The sequence below is a fragment of the Arachis ipaensis genome, chromosome B09 (assembly GCF_000816755.2).
Source record: "Arachis ipaensis cultivar K30076 chromosome B09, Araip1.1, whole genome shotgun sequence".
In the NCBI taxonomy this organism is placed as follows: Eukaryota; Viridiplantae; Streptophyta; class Magnoliopsida; order Fabales; family Fabaceae; genus Arachis; species Arachis ipaensis.
The window spans coordinates 13870989-13884931 of NC_029793.2; the positions used below are offsets into that span (position 1 = coordinate 13870989).

Sequence of the window (13943 nt, forward strand, 5' to 3'; positions counted from 1 at the left end):
CTTGACCACCTATTCCGAGCCAATATCATTCTTTTCTGGAGGCATATTGGTAATAATCCAAGTTTTGTTATTTTCAAGAATCAAGAGTATTGACCTTAGCAGTAATGGCATCCTTCCAACAAGCTTACTAGACAACATCATCATATGTTTTTAGTTCTGAGATTGTAACCAATGCTAAAGAGAAGGCTTGGAATTTGTTGAGAGATTGTTGTATGTGACATACTTTGAAATCAGATATCTGCTGATGATGGAGTGAGTTGATATGAAGGAGACAAGACACATTAAAAAGTAATTCATAAGGGGATTTATTTCTCAAAATTAAGTTTGGAATTATGTTAATAAGATGAATAGCGTGTGTAATGGAATATGTCTAAAAATAGTATGAAATTGATGAGTGAAAAAGTATAGCTCGCCCATCTCTAGCAGATGTTAGTATTTTCTTTCAATATCACTATTTTGCTGAGGTGTTTCAACTTAAGAAGTTTAATAATCAATTACTTTTGAGGTGAAAAAATGAGAGAGATTGAGTCAAGCCCATTATCAGAATTGAAACATTTTATGGTCTTTTGAAATTGATTTTCTATGTAAGTAACAAAATTCTTTATTAAACTTTGAACTTTAGATTTGACTTTCATAAAAAATAGGCAAAATAAATATGGTTTTGTCACCAATAACAGTAAAAAATCTATGTCGAGTATGAGATGTTGTGGCCAAAGGCCTCCAAATGTCTAGATGTACAATGTCAAAAGCTTCAAATGATTTGCTAGAACTCTTATTAAAAGGTAATTTCTTTTGTTTTTTCAAAATGACAAAAATTACAAGGTTCCTTTTTATCTGAATATTTGTAACACCCTACCACACAAAGCTTTACGCTTAAGTCGTAAAATAGAGGTGGTGTGGTATTACAATCTCTAAAGTAAAATAAGTACATATAATAACAGAAGAATTATAATATGCTAGGAGCCTTGAAGAATAGAGGAAATAAAAATCACAAAATAAAAGCGCAACGCTCAAGGAACGAGTTAACTTGCGTGCTAAGAAAACCATAACTACTAAACAAAGATGACAGAAGTAGGAATAGAGTGCCAAAGATACAAAATAACAAGCTCCTAACTCAGCTCGCGAAGTTAAGACTGTCCGGAGAATATTTACATATATATACATACATATCCAAAACCCAAAGTACATATACATAATCCTGCCTCTCCAGAAACCTCTAAGAGGATAAAAAGAACAAGTTAAGTGGAGAGAAAGCTAAGTACATATTTATATATATCTGTACAACAAAACTACCCAGTAACCCCTCCGCTTTAAGAGTCCAGACGCCTAACGAGATGGCTCCCGACCTGCATTTGAAAAATAACAACATAGTATGGAATGAGAACCGGAGGTTCTCAGTATGGTAAATGTGCCACACACATAATATATAAGGTCCTGGGAATGCCAGAGGCAATCCTAGAACGCCGACACTCAGGTTATAGAGCTTAAAGTATTAAACAGAAGCCATAAAAGGTGATTTTCTAAGAACATTTAAACCTAACTTAATTTAACCTTAAATCTAAGTCCCATACTGCCATTCCTCCATACTTCCAACTTCATCACGCATTTTCACAGACAAACAAACAGATAAAGTCAAGCACAAGAAGGTTACAATTACTGCAGGTAAGGAATACACATTTAACATGGCAAGTACATATAGGCACACCCAATTAAAGCATAAGCAAGTAATTCAAGTATTATGCATATGATGCATGCCTGTCCTATGGCTGATGAGGTTCATCTGTCGGTTATCCAGCCAACCCGACAAGTCTGAATTGTCCTTAGACTGTCTCCCAACGTGCATCCCCAAGAGTCTATGCATAGTTTTATCTCAAATAATCAATATTGCTCAATGGGGGTAACATTCCCGGGAATTTATATAGTGCCCGGTCACACTTACGTCGTAGGGTCAACAGAGTATCGAGTTTCAACTTGGTACACATGGTGGCAAGCCACGACACTTAATCCAGGGAATCTCGTATCTCAGATCATTCAAATTCATAAGCCATATAAATAATTCAATTATAATTCATCAACATCCACATCATTCTCAATCGCATCTCATTCATCATCATATATAAATCATATTCAATCCTTATCCTTCATTATCACACCTCCCATTCCGTCCATCAATAGTTTCAATTCAAAACATAATTCATTCTTTTCTAAATGAATCAAACTTAAAACATACTCATTTTCTTAATAACTCAAAATCAAACCATATAACCTTTGAATCTAAATCTTTTTAAATAATCATATAAACAAAATCTCTAATTTTTATAAAATTTCGGCAGCATCTCCTCTAAAATTCGGACTTTGCCACCCTTTTCGAGTCCAAACCTGCATTCTTTTCAATTCAACATATCCTTCCTCATCATCATAACAATTACCACAATAAATCTATCTCAGATCAACAATTATACTCATACAATATTCAAATCCAACAACCAAAATTCAACTAAGAATCATAGTTCACAAATCCTAGGCTTTTAACACAAAATACCTCATTTTTCATTCGAAATTTCCATTCCAATTATTTTCAAATCTATTACCACCAATCCAAATTGCCAACAATCATCATTCAACCAAACCAAAATATAGCCATATAATCAACAATTCAATCATATATCCTTTCAAAGATCCAACTAGCAACCAATATCATCTTACAAACAAATCACCAAACCAAACCAAGCATATTCATCAACCCATTACTAAACATTAAATATACACCTGCATTCCAATTTATCCTATGGTCATCTAGCCTAAGTTTTCACAGAACATTATATATTAAATGCAAGAAACCTAAACCATACCTTAGTCGATTCCCAAGTATTATTCCAAGACAATTTTCCTAAAGAACATAGCCCTCAAAACCTCAACTAATCAGCTTCCTCTAAGTTCCAGTATTCACAATTTCAAGCTCCAATTATTTATTCACAACCTAATACACATTTATAACACATATATATCCAATTTAATACTCAAAGCTCAAATTTAATGAAATTAAAATAGAATTATCGTATCCTCACCTTACCCAAGCTTCACATAAGCAAGAGTGAACGTTTTTCTCAAGCTAATTGGATCCTAAAACATCATAAATCAAAGAAATTCAACCTTCCCATTAAAAATTTGAAAATTGGGGGAAAAGAGTGGCTGAGAATATTTAAGGGCTTACCTATGAAATTGTTCTGGTAGAAATGTAGAGCTCGACGTGATGAACGCGTAGCCGCAAACGGTACGACGATCGGAGCTCGGATCGGAAAGTTACGGCGCCTTGAACTTGGAACGAGGGTTCGGACCCTTTTCTTCTTCTCCCTGGATGCAAGCCTTCAGCGTTCTGCTGAAGATGAAGAAGAGAAGAACGTGAGGTTTATTTTAAATGGCTGGCCCGGTTGGGCCCACGGTCCGGTTTGGGTCCGGTTCAACCAGTTTGGCCCGTTCGATCTAATCTTAGACCGTTTTTTTCGAAATTAGTGTCAAAATTCTCGTTTCGATGAGCTCTATCCTAATTTGATATAATATTCGCATTTCTAATCTTTTTTATTAAAAATAATTTATTAACTAATTATCTACTAATTTAACCGGGATTTACAATATTCAATGAGAGGATAATTCCTCTTTATTACAACTAATCTATCAATAGCTAGGTATATGCTCTAATCTGAGATGCCACAACTTAGCATTGGGTTTTATTCTATTTTTTTTTGGGGGGGGGGTTCCTAATTTAGAGGAGCTTGTAGCTGCTGCTCCATGAATTTGTGATGCAAACACTGATAGTGATTTAATGTCACTTGTGCTTTTATTTTTAGATGTGAATGTTGATGCTAATGTAGTGGTGTTTGGTGTATGTATGTGAGCTTACTGTTGGGATTGTCAATGTGTAAAGACCATCCTTCTCATTAGCACACCCAATCATTTTTCATATATAAGGGTAGTTTTTATTAATGAACATAATTGAATTAACGGAAGGTATATATAAGGGTAGTTTTCATGTTTTATATCTCTATTAAGTTATGATAAATGCCTTAACGGACAAGAATCAATTACAATTATTGAATATAAGTATAATGAGACCCACGCAATGCGCGGACGGTAAATTAATGATAGTATATAATAAATATTAAAAATGACTATGTTTTGTAGAATTAAATTAAATATGTGTAAACTAAAGTTAAATTTGAAATGTGTTTTGTTTAAAATAATTTGTAGTACAAAAGATTTGGATGTTGGAGTTGTACAAAGTGACATTTTTATTTAGTAATTTCATTTTTGCATTTGTTTTAGTTGATGGATTTAGTCTTCTTATGTGGCGCTCGTCCTCTTTTTTTCTTTATTGGTTATTGTTAGAATTGTTGCTTTCTTCTTTGTGTCGAGGTTCTTATGAATGCATGTTCTTTATGAATTGTTGAGTTGTATGCACTTTCTATTATGTTGTTTGTTCCATCTTTGCATGTATCTTTTTCTTTCGAAAATGTGTCTTGAATTTGTATGGTTTTCTTTCTTCTTAATCTCTTGATGTAGTTTTCCAATGACATCTACAATAAAAAGAAAAAAAATGTGTAGATTTGTTTTTGAATAAGTTATTTTTAATAAGAATAATTGAAATAGTATAAAATGAAATTACCTGGTAGTATTTTTCTTTGACCCACTCTGTCAGACAATGTCTCAAGTGATGCAAATTTAAAATAGTCTTGAAAAATGTTCAAAATTAGATATTTAATTTCTTTCACAACAATTGTAAGTAAAAAGTTTGCTTTCATTATATCTTTAATTGGCCTATACAAATCATTTGTATCTTCTATTTTTAAATTTTTTATAGTATAGACTTTTCATTCCCTGCAATGTAAGTAAATCATAGTTCATAATTAGTTAAAAAAGAATGATGAATAGCATATTAAAAGAAGTATAATTTTAACGATATTAAAACACAATTATATATAAAGTATTATAAAATAATATAAAAAGTATAATTAAAGTATTTTTTTCGTAAATTCAATTTAAAAATATAATAAATATGTTTCTTTTGTACCTTTTCATCTAATATAATCATTTCTAAGTAAAGAGACTCTTCTTCATTTGTGGGTGTTAATGTTTTTCATAGATGAATCACGCGAACTTTGATAAACTAAGTGTCTTTTTGTTTGGTGATATTATCCAAAGAAATATGCTTCATTGAGTAAGTTTGAGATATTATGTGGTTTGGAAATAAATTTTTTGTGCTAAATTTAATGTCATTTGAAAGAATAGTGATAAGAGACTTATATAAGTAGTTCAAATAGTATGGAATTTGAATATTTGTAACGTAAAATTTATTATGATTAATAATATTATTATTAAATTTGTAATATGAATGTTTATTATATTTAATGAGTTATTTATAGAAATTAATAAATTAATCATTGAAGTTATAAATTTATTGTATTGTTTATAACAGTGAGATATAATAAATATATGGATATGGGATTCAATGTCTACTTACAAATTTGATTACAAATTTTTGTATATTTTTTTTGCTGATTTGGAATTAACAGTTGATTTGGCAAAAATTGAGTGGTTGATTCTAATATTTTGCCAAGTAAGCGATGTTGCTGACATGGCATTAGTAGAAAGAAAAAGATATTTTAAAAGTAATGTGGATAAACTTATGTATCTACTTTTATATATTAAGAATATATTGATATTATCATTACCGTTATTTGTAACACCCTACCATACAGAGACTTATGCTTAAGTCATAATTCAGAGATGGCAAGGTATTACGACCTCTAAAACAAAAATTTAGTACGTATAGTAGTATGAATGATTGATTATAACTAGGAGCCTTGTAGAAAAAAGGGATAAACAAAAACCGCAACTCGAAAGCGCAACTTCCCAGTACGGTAACAGCTTCCACATATATAATACATAATAATAGAGGAAAGCCGAAGGCAATCCTAGAACTTCCTCCAGGAAATATCAAAGCTTATAAACAAGCTAAACCCTCGGTTCTGTGGAAATGATCCTTTGTGACTTCCTTTCTCAGCGGCTGCCCTCTTCACACACTCTTCAGCAACCCTACACTTGTTCACCAATTCGGAGAAAGTCCTAATCTCCATTGGCCCCACCGAACCGAAAATATCACTCCGGAGTCCTCCCTTGTACTTAACACACTTCCATTCCTCATATTCCACCGGAGTCCCTTGACACATACGAGAGAATCTGAACAACTCCTCAAACTTGTCGGTATACTCAGATACGGACATAGTACCCTGCTTCAGCTGCAACAATTCAAGCTCCTTGGCCGTCCTAGCAGAAGTCGGAAAGTACTTCTTATAGAACTCCTCTTGGAAGACATCCCAGGTGATATAATCATCACCTGATTATAAGAATGCCTAATAGTAAAGGATATATCATTAATGTGAACCCTATTAAAATTAGTGAATAATTAGTTAATAAATTAATTTTTAACAAAAAAAATTAGAAATGTGAATATTATATTAAATTAGGATAGAGTTCATTAAAACGAGAATTTTGACCCTAATTTTAAAAAATTTGGTCCAAAATTGAGTCGAACAGGCCGAACCAATTGAACCAGACCCGTGGGCCCAACTCAGCCCACATATCATTAATGAAGCCAGCTTCCCCTCTCTTCTTCCTCTTCATTCACGCTGCACAACTGGGGAAGAAGAGGGAAAGCTTTTCAACCTAACGCCACAAATCAATCCACCGTAACTTCTTGCTCCGAGTTCCGATCGCCGCACCGTTTGCGGTCACGCATTCATCGCCTCGAGCTCTACGAATCTACTGGAACAATTTCATTGGTAACCCACTCTATCATTCCAGTTCTTCTACCCCTTTAATTTCGAAAGTTATAAATACCTATGTTGAGATTTTGTTTATTTTGGTATTCTAGGTTCGATTTAGCTTGCGGAGCTTATCAGACTTGGATGATTTTGTTCGTAGGTATGGTAAGGATTATTAACCCTAAGTTAATTTATTGAATTGGTGTATGAGTATTGAATTTTATATATGGATATGTGAATTTGGGTGTATATGTGTTGTGTACATGTGTTAGGTTGTGTAAAAGTAGTTGAAGCTTGAAATTGTGGACGTTGGAATTTTAGTGTTTTGGTGAATTTTGGACCTTGGAGCTGTGTTGGTTTGGTGATTTTGCCTTGGATAATACACGAAAATCAGCTAAGGTATGGTTTAGGTTTCTTGTATTGAATATACAATGTCCTGTGAAAACTTAGGTTAGATGACCATAGAGTAGGTTGGAACGTTTGAATGACATGAAATGCTTAATATTATTGTTATTATTGATTGAGTATGATTTGCTGGATGATTGTTGGTTATGATGATATTATATTGTTAGGTGATGGGTTGATGGAGGTAATGTGAATAGGTAAAAAAAATGGTGGTGCTATATTGATGATTCTTGTTGATATTGTTGAGAGATTATGTATATGGTTGTTAACTTGAGGAATGGTTGTATTTGGTAACTCGTGGTGGTTATGGTGTTATGATTAGTAGGTTGGGAGGTGAATGTTATATATGTAATGCTGGGATTGAGATTGGCCTAATGAAATTGAGGTTTAAAAGTTTTTATAAAATATTGATTTTGGCCTAACTTCGGTGAGCCATAACTCAGCTTGAAGACCCCCAAATGGTTTCATACTTATTTTAAATGAAAATTGGGTTTATGAAGTTTAAGCCGTTCGAAGAACGGATGAAAAATGATTTAAAACGAATAAGTTATGTGCGTCAGAAGTTTGGGTCGAAAATATGGAACTCTGTAGCTTTTTAACTTCACTAAATTTTTTGGAGAAACGTATGCCCACGCGTACGCATGGCTTGGAATTTTCGCGTATACATGCACTTCATTCGCGAACTGTCATCACTGCCCTTTTTATACGCATACGCGAGTAGACCTATGCGTACGCGAAATGGGCCAGGATGCACGTCCACACGTACGCGAGCTGGTCTTTTTGTACGCCCACGCATACATGACCTACGCGTACGCGTGGCCCCTATTTCAGCAAATATGGATTTTTGGGTTTTAAACCTAATTTTCAAACTTCTAAACCTCTATTTTCGTTCTTTCAATCTTAAATCATAAGTAGTGAGCCTAGTGATTAAACGGAGTTAGGAAATAGAGATAACTTGGGGATGAAGAAAAGGTTAAAAGTGATAAATTATATGAGAAGAATGTGTATGCATGAGAGCGATAAGATGCCATGGCTATGACGAATGATTATGAAATAAATATGGATGGTTATGAACAGCATATGGATTATGAATTTTTATGTTATCTGAGATACGAGTTTCCCTGGATACATAACCATGACTTGCCACCACGTGTTCCAGGTTAAAACTCGATATTCTGTTGACCTTACGTCGTAAGGGTGACCGGGCACATATAAATTTCCGGGAATGGTAACCCCCATTGAGTAAAAATGAAGTATGATTTATGAATAAAAGAGAAAAAGCTATGCATAGACGCATGGGGATACGTGACGAGGGACAGTCCAAGGGTTTAGCAAACCGGACTTGTCGGGTTGGCTTGATAACCGACAGATGAGACTCATCAGCCATAGGACAGGCATGCATCATGTGCATATTGTCTGATTTACTTGTTTATGAACTATTTGGGATTGCCTATGTGACTATAGCCTGCTATTTGTTATAACTGTTATCTGTACTACTTGTGAACTACTTGCGTTTGCCTTGTTTTGTTTGTTTGTCTGTGCAAATCATGGGAGACAGAGGTACGGAGGAAAGGTGGGGAAAGTTCAATATATAGGTTAAGTTTAGTTAGGTTAAGAACCTTTAGATGACCACCTATTTATGGCTTCTGTTTTTAGTTCCTTAAGCTTTACATCTGAGTGTTGGTATTCTAGGATTGCCTCTGCCCTCTGGCATTCCCAGGACCTTATATCTTATATGCGTGGCACCTTTACCATGCTGAGAACCTCTGGTTCTCATCCCATACTATGTTGTTATTTTTCAGATGCAGGTCGAGAGGCACCTCGCTAGGCATCTGGACTTCTGAAGCAGAGTGGTTACTGGGTTTTCTTTTGATGTATATTTATGCATATATGTACTTTGTTTCCTCTCCAGACAACCTGTTCTTTTGATCCTCTTAGAGGCTTATGGAGAAATAGGATTTTGTTTATGTAAATTTGGATTTTGGACATGTATATATATATATATATGTAAATATTCTCTGGCCAGCCTTGACTTCACATGCTGCATCAAGAGCTAGTTGTTCTGTATCCTTGACACTCTAATCTCACTTTCTGTTTACTTATACCAACGATTTTTAGGTTTCTTAGTACGCAAGTAATCCCGTTTCTTGAGCATTGCGTTTTTATTTTCGCGATTTTGTTTCACCTGTTTTCCTTAAGGCTCCTAGTTTATTATATCCTTTCTGTTATTATATGTATATATTATCTTTTAGAGGTCGTAAGCCACACCACTTCTGTTTTACGGCTTAAGCGTAAAGCTCTATGTGGTAGGATGTTACAATTAATAAGTGAAGTTGATAGGAATATGATGAGTAGAAATGATAAGAGAGTGGGATAAAAAATAAAACTATTATTAAGTGATATAAATAAAGTAAATTAAAGAAAATTTTGACTAATTATGGCTGAAAATTTTTTGTTACCAAATTTTTTTCACTAGATAATTAATCATGCTTTCATGTTATTCTTCAGTTTGTATTGAAAATTGTTTGGACTGATTAATTGATTTATCAACCCGATGTTTAGTACTAGTTTCTGCTGCATTGTTCTGATATTGCTGCTAAGATTGTTTGAAGATTATTTGAATATGTTGAGATTTATTGTTTTACTATCTGTTTTATAGTCTATTTTACAGGCAGCACTTGAGTTGTAGATGCGATGAAAATGGTGTTGGAGTTAGTGATGGTCGAAGGAAAATGGAGGATAAGGGGGTTAGAGGGGATGGTGGTGGTAGAAGGGAGTTGTGGTGGTGAAGAAGAGTGGAGAGTAGAGGCTGAGGAGGAGGGACTGGCAATTATATTGTTAGGATTAGGAATTGGGTTTGGAGATGATGAAAGATGAAAGGTGAGGATATTTACGAAATTATCAACAAAAATTTAAAAATAAATAATTTTTGTCGAACAAAATATATCTTATATGTATATGAATCTTTCATAATTAAAAATAACTATTTATTCTAAAAATAAAGTTAACTAGGTGCGCGCGTATAAAACGAAAATAATTACTAAGGATGATTGGATTTAAATAATTATACTTACATAAATACAAAAATTTAGCTATCAATCAATCACTTATATAAGAATATAGTATAAAGTAGTCTCATGTTTATATTTATAATCAAATTTTATAAGAAATATAATCAAACTAAATTTACCATTTTCTATTAATAAACAATAAAATCGAGGTAAATCGTTTTACATTATTTTCTCTTTTAATCAGATAGTCCTTTGACTCCTTTCTAAAGATGGAAAATAACTGATTAACTTAATATAATAATATCATATTATAATGTACAAAAATGAATGTAACTTGGGTAAAAAAAATTCAATCAAATGCACACTCAAAGTCCTACCAAATTTTGAGCAATAACTTAATATAATAATATCTATCGCCTAAGTGCTGAATTTTTGTTGAAAATTTATTTCTAATAAAAAATTTTAAATATTTAAAATTTATTACTTTTTATATTTTTAAATTAAATATTAATTATTTAACATTTTTTACAATTAGACACTAAAATTTTAAACATGATAAACAAATACCTTTTAAATTTCTCTTCAAAATCGTCATCAGCTTTTCGTATAGTGTGAAGAAAAATGGCATCTTATAAAGTACCGAAATTAGAAAGCAATGGTGCTGGTGCATGCATACATATTGAAGCATCTCAATTCTCAAGGTGATATATAAGTTATTGGAGGATATGTGCCTATAATAATCAATTTGGCATCTCATAACAGTGAAATATATCTCAATGTATATAGTTCTTAAATAGTTTATATGAGAAGTTGGAAAATTGATGTGTGTGTATATAAATAGGCATGCATGTTACGGTGAGAAGTGTGAAATTGAGTTAATTGCTTAACATGGCAACATCTCAAGTCCAAAAGATAGAAACAGAGTTTCATATTAAGGCAGATGCTAAGGAATTCTATGATGTTTTCTGCAACAAGACACACCATGTTGCTAAGGTTTGCCCTGATAAAGTACAGAGCGAGTGTTGTAATTCATGAAGGTGGATGGGGCACTGAGAGATCCATCATTTCATGGAGTTATGTTCATGGTAATGCACGTGATAAGATTGAAATTATAATTTTAAGTTGTTATATTAAATTTTATTTTAATTATAATAATTTAATTAATAAAAGAATAACTTGTATGCGTTGTTTTTCTTTTCTTAATATAGTGTTAATTGTATTAACTATAAAATAGTTATTTAATCTACTTTTTTCAATAAATCAGGCATATATATTCAATATGACCATAAATAATTTAGTAATACTTAAATCTACCAACAAAGTTTTATATGTTGGTTTACTGTGAAGTAAGAAAATATCAAAATCAGCTCAAAATGAAGAACAAATTAATAGAAAATCCTAATGCAGAAAGTTTTGTAATAAACAATAAATAATTTAAACCTACTGAATAACAATTCAATGCTATCCTTTTATACCTGCAAAATATATACATGAAACAACACTGTATCAATGTTTGTATATAAAATTATATGATTAACGTAATTATAAAATTGTTTGTCAAGAGAATAAAATTATACAAATTTTTATGATAATTTTAATATTCTCAAACTATTAATGTACAATAAGAATTCATCTATTAGTTCCTAGAATTTCTAAATTTTTTTAAGTGATAGTAATAAATTTTAATAAATAAATAGATTTAATAAGACATTTTGTTATTACCTTTTTATTATAGGCTCTCAAAAACTTCTCTATATACCACATTCATCGTGCAGTTATCTTCTAAGTGTCCATGATCTTGCAACAGTACTTGCAGACCATCTTTACTCGTTACCCTTGATAACGCAACATACAATTGACCATGGGTGAAAACTGGCCTTAGAAGATAAATTCCAACTTTCGATAGAGTTTGTCCCTGGGACTTATTTATTGTCATTGCAAATGACATGATAATTGGGAATTGTCTTCCTTGAAACCTAACGGGCAATGTTTCATTATTTGGAATTAGATTCAGTCTTGGGATAAGAACAATACTTCCAGCTTTGTTACCAGTTAAAGTCTTGCATTCTATCACATGATTTCCCATTCTTCTAATTTGCATCCTCGTTCCATTGCACAAACCATTAGTTTGGTCTATATTCCGCAGCAACATAACAGGAGCGCCAACCTTCAGAACCAACTTGTGTGGTGGTAGACCTGAACAATTTATTCTATTTAGAATCTCCGGTGAGAAAGCATCTAACTCAAATTTCATATTTCCCTCTTCAGCACACACAGAGTCTGAACTTAAGTAGACTCTTTCTTGTCCAGGTAACCCTGCAGTCATCTTGTTGTTGACATCAATGACACAATCCAAAGTTGGTACAAGAATTGCTCTATCCTTTAAATAATTTTCAATGAATAAATTGGATATCATATCTGGATACACGAAATCAATGAGGTCATCCAAAACTGTCTCAGAGTTCTTAATCAAAATGTCAGATGGTATATGAACGATCGATTTACCATCTGTTGTATCACCAGCCAAACCATCACTAATTTTGAGTAGCCATTCTGCAAAATTTCTGAGTTCTTGTATGTTGTTATTTTCACCTAGTGACAATCTCATGTTTTTTGTAAGCTTCAAAACCTTACAGTTATGCCACAAATATGAAGAATTAATAGAAGACTGAATTATATCTTGCCTTGAGCCTTTGGGAATCATAGGTAAAATTTGTCTAAAATCTCCTTCGAGAACAACAATTTTACCTCCAAATGGCAAATGAGCATTATACGAATCTGAGCACATTAAGATGTCTCTGAGGCATTTATCTAAAGCTTCGTAACAATACTTACTTATCATTGGAGCTTCATCCCATATGATTAATTTGGCCTTGGATATTAACCTTGCAAGAGGACTTCCATGTTTAATGCTACACAAAGAACCCTCATTTATGGCCAAAGGAATTTTAAACCTTGAATGTGCAGTTCTTCTATTAGGCAACAAAAGTGCAGCAATCCCACTCGAAGTAACATTTAAAACTATACCTCCTTTAGACCTAATTGAGCATGATATAGTTGACCATAAGAATGTTTTTCCACAACCACCTTGACCGTATAAGAAGAAAAGTCCACCCATATTACCGCTAATAGCACCAATTATTTGATCGTATGCAAATTTCTGCTCATTAGTTAGCCTTTCTAAATACCCACTTAGTTCATTCGCAAGAGCATTAACGTCAAAGTTCAACTCTTCCATGATAATTCTGTCTTCTAAGCTAGACACCAAATTTTCTGAAGGATATGACATTCTACAATATTCTTTCAATGACCTGCCATTTGACTGGAGGAAATCCTCAATTTTTGCAAGTGCAATATCTTTTATTTGGACTTCTAACATGATCAAATCTGTATTTTTTCAATTTAAAATAACACAATTACTTGAAAAATTATTAAATTAATCTCTGGTAAAAAATGTTTGAAATGCATTGTTGAATGATAAATAACACTCCTTTTTTGGTTTAAAAAATGCTTCATTAGTAACATGCCTTTTAAAAAATATTATTGTGATTAACATGAATATCAAAATCATTATAACATAAAAAAAAAAAAGGCACACAAACAATCGATGCAAATACAAGTATTGGAAGTATGTGGATTTAGTTACGGTTTCTTAGATTAAGTAGATATGGTTTACAGCAATGAATCAAAATTTGTATTAAGAGGA

General features: G+C 32.6%; 1 protein-coding gene across 1 annotated transcript in view; it reads left to right on the top strand.

Annotated features, from left to right (window-relative positions):
* The window catches only part of LOC110266548 (MLP-like protein 43), a 20608-nt gene continuing 17665 nt past the window's right edge, over window positions 11001-13943 (top strand). Inside the window, 2 exon segments of the mRNA XM_021111423.1 lie at window positions 11001-11251; window positions 11253-11322. Of these exon segments, the coding sequence (XP_020967082.1) occupies window positions 11126-11251; window positions 11253-11322 (196 nt within the window). The 5' untranslated portion in view covers window positions 11001-11125.